Below are 7,615 nucleotides of genomic sequence, written 5' to 3'. Positions count from 1 at the left end.
CCAGGTCTGCCTCCTCAGCAAACTAGAGAGTCCTCAAGAGCAGGATTGGCTGGGTGTGGGGGCTCATGCCTGCAATCCTAGCACTTTGGGAGGCTGTGGCGGGGGGATCACTTGAGCTCAGAAGTTGGAAACCAGCCTGGGCAGCAGAGTGAGACCTCATCACTCAAAAAATAAATAAAAATTTAAACGAGCAGGACTTAACCTGATTCATCCCTGGAGTCTCATTGCTCAGCGCAGGACTGGATTCAAGAAGGCAGAGGCTGGTTAATATCTGTCTGTGTGTCTACCTTTCTAGAAGAATTGACCAGACTTGGATGTCAGGAGACAGTCAAAGGGAAGTCCTGCCTGATTATGGTAGCTATGGTCATCCGGAGATGGGGAACAGAGAAAAATACTTCAGGGTTGGAGTGTAGTTGAAGAAACCCTAGATTGGGTTCCTCTAAAAGGAGACCCTGAGATGAGAATTTGTGTACAGTGACTTTCCAGAGGAGGTGATTCCAGTATGGACGTCGAAGGAGTAAAGAAGAGAAACAAACAAGAAGGCCGGGCGCGGTGGCTCACGCCTGCAATCTCAGCACTTCGGGAGGCCGAGGCGGGCAGATCACGAGGTCAAGAGATAAGAGACCATCCTGGCCAACATGGCGAAACCTTGCCTCTACTAAAAATACAAAAACTAGCTGAGCGAGATGGTGCGTGCCTGTAGTCCCAGCTTCTCAGGAGGCTGAGGCAGGAGAATTGCTTGGACCCAGGAGGTGGAGGTTGCAGTGAGCCAAGATTGTGCCACTGCACTCCAGCCTGGTGACAAAGTGAGACTCTCTCAAAAAAAAAAAAAAAAAAAGGAGAAAAGCCAATAAAGCATGTGTTTTTTTCATTTAAGACGGGGTCTCAGGCCGGGCACGGTGGCTCACGCCTGCAATCTCAGCACTTCGGGAGGCCGAGGCGGGTGGATCATGAGGTCAAGAGATCGAGACCATCCTGGTCAACATGGTGAAACCCTGTCTGTACTAAAAATACAAAAAATCAGCTGGACATGGTGGCGCGTGCCTGTATTCCCAGCTACTCAGGAGGCTGAGGCAGGAGAATTGCCTGAACCCAGGAGGCGGAGGTTGTGGTGAGCTGAGATCGCACCATTGCACTCCAGCCTGGGTAACAAGAGCGAAACTCCGTCTCAAAAAAAAAAAAAAAAAAGACGGGGTCCCATTCTGTCGCCAAGGCTGGAGTATAGTAATGTGATCACAGCACCCTGCAGCCTTGACCTCCTGGGCCTAAGGGATCCTTCCACCTCAGTTTTCCAAATAGCTGGAACTTACAGGCACACTGGGCTGATTTTTGCATTTTTTATAAAGATGGGGTTTCACTATGCTGCCCAGGCTGGTCTCAAAACTCCTGAACAAAACTGCCTCGGCCTCCCAAAGTGCTGGGATTACAGACGTGAGCCACGGCACCTGGCATGAGGGTGTGTCATTTAACAGGTTACCACCAAGAGCAGTTGGAGCCTGATCCCAAAAAGGGCACTCTGAGACACTGAGAACACCCCATAGCAGTGATCCTTCAGGGGCCACGTGGTTGGGGTATTATTTCCCAGTTTGTATCTGTCACTGCTAAAAGCTGCAGAAGCGCCCCCACACACTTCAGGGTGCTGGGAACACGGGGCACGCTCCCTTCTCCTGAGAGCAGCCTCAGACAAGAAACCCCGGGAGGAGCTGCAAGTCAGGGTGTCTGGAAACTGTATATGATTCCAAGGTGGGCCATGCAGATATAAGGGTGAGGCACCCGCAGTGTCTGCCTCAGGGGGTGATGAGTTTAAAACGCCTAAGAGAAATCCAGCACCAAGTGTCAGAGGACACGTGTGTGTTGCAGACAGTTCGGATAAGGTCTCTTCACCACAGCCGTCATGTGACATCTCCCCCTCCTGCTCTCCCCATTGCTGGCTCCAATCCAGCCACAGTGGCCTTTTCTTTCTTCCAAGGCATCAGACTCTCTCCTCCCTGTCCTTTGCACCTGCTGCCTATCTGCCGGGAATGCTCTCCTTGGCGCTTTGTACGGCTCCCTCTCAACTTTCGGCTCTTCGCAGAGACCTTACATTTCACTACCTGGTGAAAGTAATCTCTTCCCACCTCCCCTAACTTAATTCTCTATTTCGTCCTTTGTACTTTTTCTTTCCTTTCTTCCTGGTTCCTTCCTTCATTAACAAACAAGTATGGAGACTAGCTATGTACTGGACCTTGTTCTAGAATCAGGGAGAAAATGGTCAGCAAAACAAACGCACTGCCTGCTCTCGGGAGCTTCTGTTCCAGCTGCAGAGTCAGACGGAAGCCGGGGGCCAGGCACGGTGGCTCATGCCTGTGAACCCAGAAATTTGGGAGGCTGAGGCAGGGGAATCACCTGAAGTCAGGAGTTTGAGACCAGCTTGGCCAACATGCTGAAACCATGTCTTTAATAAAAATATGAAAATTAGCCAGATGTGGTGGTGCATGCCTGTAATCCCAGCTACTTAGGAGGCTGGGGCAGGAGAATTGCTTGAACCTGGAGGTTTAACCTCAGGAGGCAGAAGTTGCAGTGAGCCAAGACTGTACCACATCACTCCAGCCTGGGGGACAGAGTGAGACTCTGTCTCAAAAAACCAAAAGCTTCTACTTGCAAGAGCGCTGTGTGCTAGGAAGGAACTAGGGAGGGGCCATAGCACGGAAACCAGGGAAGTGTTGGCTTTAGCTAGGCAGTTGGGAAGGTCCCACTCCTTCATCATACGTGTCACTTTTGTATTTGCCTGTCATCTCTCTCCCCTACTAGACTTCAGCTCCCTGAGGGCAAGGGGCATAGCTGCTTGGTTCCCCATTGTCTCCCCAGAGGCTGGCACAGGAGGGCTCAATAAATATTTGGTGAATGAATGAATGCCAATTTGGGCATCCTCAAGATAGAGAAGTGGTTACATGCCAGAGGGACATTCTTCAGGGACAATATGTGGAAGGGGAAGAGCAGGAGACCAGGGAAGACCACAGGAGAGGAGCCTCAGAGAGGAAGCGATCGGGGGCCTGACAGAGGCTGGGGCCGAGGACACCTCACCTTTTCCTGGTGCCCATACATGGTCTCTGCAGCTGCTAGCTCTTCCTGATGAGCTGGAAAGGCCTCTGAGGACCCATCATTTCCAGCACCAGAGGTGCCTAGACTCTGGACCCAGGGGGTCACCCTGGGACATGGAGACTTACATAGAACCTGAACTCCTCCACACCTGAAACCCCTGGCCCCATCCTCCACACCTGAAAACCCCTGGCCCCATCCTCCACACCTGAAACCCCTGGCCCCATCCTCCACACCTGAAAACCCCTGGCCCCATCCTCCACACCTGAAAACCCCTGGCCCCATCCTCCACACCTGAAAACCCCTGGCCCCATCCTTCGCTGTTGGGACTTGGCTCAGGTCCCAGGTGTCAACTCCTCCAGGAAGCATCCCTTGACTCCCAGTCTGGGTTAGAAGCCACCTTCTGGCTTCTACAGCTCCCAGTGCTTCCCTCTGTCACACCCTGGCCACACCAAGTGTCATCTTCTGCCCAAGTATTTGCCTTTTCAGCCTGGGGCTCTGCAGAGCAGTGAGCCTGACTCATCTCTGGACTCAGCAGCACCCAGCACAGGGCTAGGCCAGAAGAAGCCTCAGGTAGTGGCAGATTGACCAGTAGAGACAGTAAGTAATGGCTGTAGACACGATGATTGTTCTGCCTTGACTGGGACACCTGAGGGTGGGAGTGTGAAAGGGTTAAGTTGGGGCCATGACTACATGAAACATACAGGTGATCTGAGATGTTGTGGCTCAACAGTAAGAGAGAAGTTGTACCTTAGTGCCCAGAACCAAAAGGTGGGCACAGCTGGCACTCTGCATACAGCTCCATCCCTAAAGGCCCTTTAATAGGGGGAAAAATCTGGGAACCAAAGGCGGTGCAGGAAGGGGAACAGATTAAGTGCTTATTTCCTTCTTTTATTTATTTTTTTTGGGACAGAGTCTTGCTCTGTCACCCAGGCTGTAGTGCAGTGACATGATCTTGGCTCACTGCAACTTCTGCCTCCCGAGTTCAAGCGATTCTCCTGCCCCAGCCTACTGAGTGGCTGGGATTACAGGCATGTGCCACCATGACCAGCTAATTTTTGTATTTTTAGTAGGGATGGGGTTTCACCGTGTTGGCCAGGCTGGTCTCAAACTCCCGACATCATGGTCCCCTCACCTAGGCCTCCCAAAGTGCTGGAATTACAGAAGTGAGCCACCATAAGCGCTAATTTCAAGACTATAGGGAGGGACAGGCACAGTGGCTCACACCTGCACTCCCAGCACTTTGGGAGGCCAAGGCGGGAGACCGCTTGAGCCCAAGGGTTCGAGGTGGTAGTGAGTTACGGCAACAATGCCCTCCAGCCTGGGAGACAAAGTGAGACCTCATCTCTTAAAACAAAATAAACAAAAGAATAGAGCTGCAGAAGAATGAGGGCGGGAGATTCTGTGGGGTCCCAATTGGAGCTCTTGTCCTGGCTCTGCCACTATTTGTACAGTCCTGCGCGGGTCGCCGCCCTTTCCAGCCTCAGGCTCATCTGATACTTGATGTAGGAAGTGCAGAAGCGGCCACTTTGCAAGGGCTGAGGCTGCAGATCCCGCTGCAGCCACCGGGCAGTGGCCTAGAGACGGCCGGGGACGGAGCCAGCGCGGGGGCGGGGCGTCAGGGCCGGGCTCCTGCGCGCATTGAGAGACAGCACCAGAGAGACGTGGAATGGGCGTGTTTATGTAGGTAGAAAAAGTGCACAGAACAGTGAGGGTGCAGGGAGCAAGGGCGTCCTGGCCTGGCCTCAGATTCGCTGGAATTGCAAGGACTTTCCCCTAGTCAAGGGGCTCCCTCAAGGGTGGGAATAGAGTGGAGGCTCGCGCAGGAGCTCTCTGTGTGCGATCCACTTTGGGGGCGTGTGGGTTTAGGTCTGGCTGGGCCTCTTCTGAACTTGACCCCCCGAGGACTCAGAGTACCTTAGGGGCGGGGCTCTCCATTGAGTGGGGGCTCACCCTCCGAGATCAAGGCCTCGGGGTCTGGAGGACCCGGCTTTTCAGGGAGGGCGCGGCCTCCGGGGGAGGGGGCGAGCCGGGCGGGCTGTCAGCCGAAGAGCTTCAGGAAGCAGGGCTGGCAGTAGGGCTTGCCGGCGCGCTCCTGGAAAGAGCCCTTGGTGAGCGGGCGCAGGCAGAAGGTGCATGTGAAGTGGTCCGGGTGGAAGCGGCGGCCCAGAGCCGACACGCAGCGGCCGGTCACGGGGAGGCCACACGTGGCGCACAGCGAGCCGCGCCGTGCGTGGAAGTGGTTCTCGCACAATGGACGGCCCTCGTGCTCGAAAAAGCTGCCTCCCGAGAAGGGAGCGAAGCATTCCTGGGGAAGGGAGGCCGCAAAAGAGGACAGACAGGTCAGCGGCCGGAGCCCCAGCCAGACGACGCGCGTTACTATCGAATGAAGTACGGGGACCCAGCAGCCGGCCCTAGACACGAAGCTACCTGACCCTGCCTGGAAAACTCGCCTCACCCGAGGCACCTGGCAGCGCCTCCCGTGACCCGCCCCTCCAAGGCCGCACGCCACGGCCCTGCACCCTTGACCCGCCCCTCCAAGGCCCCGCCCTACAGCCCTGCGCCTTTGATCCGTCCCTCCAAGGCTTCACCTCACAGCTCTGTACCCTTACCGCTCCTCCAAGGCCACGCCTCACAGCCCTGTACCCTTGAGCCGCCCCCCAAGGCCCCGCCCTGGCAGCCCTGCATGCTTGACCCCCGCCCCCGTTCAAGGCCCCGCCCCGCAGCCCTGCACTGTAGACACGAGCCCCGCCCCACAGCATGCACCTTTAACCCGCCCCTCCAAGGCCCCGCCCCATAGCCCTGCACCCTTGCCCTCCCCTCCAAGGCCCTGCCCCCTCGGGCGCACCCGGCAGACGAAGCAGTCCGGGTGCCAGAGCGCGCTGAGCGCCGAGATGTAGTTATCCAAGATGGGGCCCTGGCAGCCCTGGCAGCGCGGGGCGAACAGCTGCAGGAAGTCCCGGCGGCAGTAGGGGCGGCCCTCGCGCTCGTGGAAACCTAGGAGCGGGAACCGAGTGGGCTGAAAGCAAAGGGTGCGACCGGGACAGGGGACCCAGGAGACCTGAGATCTGGGGCTTAAGGAGGGGCAGTCCTAGGGAGCCGTGGGGAAGGAGGAGACGGGTCTAGGCCAGGGCAGAGCGGGAGAGCTCGGGTCTATAGCCTGTGAAAGAGAGGCAGGGCCAGAAGAGAGCAGGAGGAAAACCAATGCCCGGAGGACTCCGGAGGTCAGAGGGGCTGGGGACCCGCAGCTTTTAAGGTGGGAGTTGAGTCCACTCTCACCCTCATCTCCGAAAGGCTCCCCGCAACTGACGCAGCAGAAGTGCTCTGGGTGCCAGTGGGTGCCCAAGGCGGTCACCATCTTCTGCAGGGAGGGAGGGAACACTCAGCGCGGCCTCCGTGCCTTCGCGCCTTCCTCTCCCGCGCGGAACCCGAGTGACTGGCCTAAGGCATGCGTGGGGGCTGGGGGGAAGGTCTAACTAGGAAATGGGAGTCAGAAAGGAATAGTGGAGTCCAAGGGGCCGTAGACGTTGCCAAAGGGTAGGGGTGGGATGGGGTAGTGCGAGTGGGGCGGGACCCATGCGGAGGAGGCCAGTCCCACAGCTTTCCGGGTGAGACCGGGCGGGCTCGGTGCGGCGGGGCGGGGCTCACGTGTCGGATGGGTTGGTTGCAGAAGCCACATCTTGGGGAGAAGCGCTCGAAGTAGCACTCGGGGCAGAAAGGGGCTCCATCCTTCTCGAAGAAGCTGCTGCCTCCCAGGGCGGTGGAACAGCCTCCGCAAACGAAGTGTTCGGGGTGCCAGGCGCGGCCCAGAGCAGTCACCACCTGTGAGTGGGAGGTGAGGCGGGGTCAGAGCGGCTCTGACGGCCACATGCTCAGTGAGGCAAGGTTTACACGACGTTTTTCGAGTCTCTGAGCGATCAGAATGAAGGATCCAGTGTTCAAGATCGCACAGCCTGTAAGCGATGGAGATCCAGCTCCGGTCTTCCAGCTGCACTCCATTATTGACCTATATGTGAGGCACACTAGGCACAGCGCTTGGAGCCCACAATACGTTTAAGGGCCCATAAAAACGTTTTAATTTTTTAAAATCAGAATAAGGCCGGACTGGGTGGCTCACACTTCTAACCTTCGGGAGGCTGAGGTGAGAGTACTGCTTGAGACCAGGAGTTTGAGACCAGCCCGGACAACATGGTGAAACTCCATCTCTACAATACATAAATAAAATTAGCCAGGCGTGGTGGCTGGCAACTGTAGTCCCAGCTACTCAGGAGGCTGAAGTGGGAGGATTGCTTGAGCCCAGAAGATGGAGGCTGCAGTGAGACACAATTGCACCACTGCACTCCAGCCTGGGTCACAAAGTGAGACTTCTTCTCTAAGTAAATAAATAACAGGGAGTGAGTGAAAAAATCAGATTTTAAAAATTCGGAATAAAAATATTAACTGGAGGCCGGGCGCGGTGGCTCAAGCCTGTAATCCCAGCACTTTGGGAGGCCGAGGCGGGCGGATCACGAGGTCAAGAGATCGAGACCATCCTGGT

General features: G+C 56.2%; 1 protein-coding gene and 1 long non-coding RNA gene across 3 annotated transcripts in view; one reads left to right on the top strand and one right to left on the bottom strand.

Annotated features, from left to right (window-relative positions):
- Positions 1-4,739: 4,739 nt before the first annotated feature.
- Positions 4,740-7,615, bottom strand: part of TGFB1I1 (transforming growth factor beta 1 induced transcript 1) — a 7,167-nt gene continuing 4,291 nt past the window's right edge. For both annotated transcript variants that reach the window (XM_032243319.1, XM_032243320.1), the window contains exons 8-11: positions 6,727-6,900; positions 6,358-6,439; positions 5,927-6,075; positions 4,740-5,386 (exon numbers count right to left, since the gene is read on the bottom strand). In XM_032243319.1, coding sequence (XP_032099210.1) covers positions 5,120-5,386; positions 5,927-6,075; positions 6,358-6,439; positions 6,727-6,900 — 672 coding nt within the window. In that variant the 3' untranslated portion in view covers positions 4,740-5,119. The remainder of the gene's footprint in view (positions 5,387-5,926; positions 6,076-6,357; positions 6,440-6,726; positions 6,901-7,615) is intronic.
- The window catches only part of LOC116526719, a 2,278-nt gene continuing 690 nt past the window's right edge, over positions 6,028-7,615 (top strand). The window contains exon 1 of the long non-coding RNA XR_004258237.1: positions 6,028-6,110. This is a non-coding gene — a long non-coding RNA (uncharacterized LOC116526719). The remainder of the gene's footprint in view (positions 6,111-7,615) is intronic.

The sequence above is a fragment of the Sapajus apella genome, unplaced genomic scaffold, assembly GCF_009761245.1.
Source record: "Sapajus apella isolate SASKATOON/1434 unplaced genomic scaffold, GSC_monkey_1.0 scaffold51, whole genome shotgun sequence".
Taxonomy (NCBI): domain Eukaryota; kingdom Metazoa; phylum Chordata; class Mammalia; order Primates; family Cebidae; genus Sapajus; species Sapajus apella.
The sequence above is the reverse complement of the archived record's forward strand: the minus strand, read 5'-3'. Positions and strand labels throughout refer to the sequence as shown.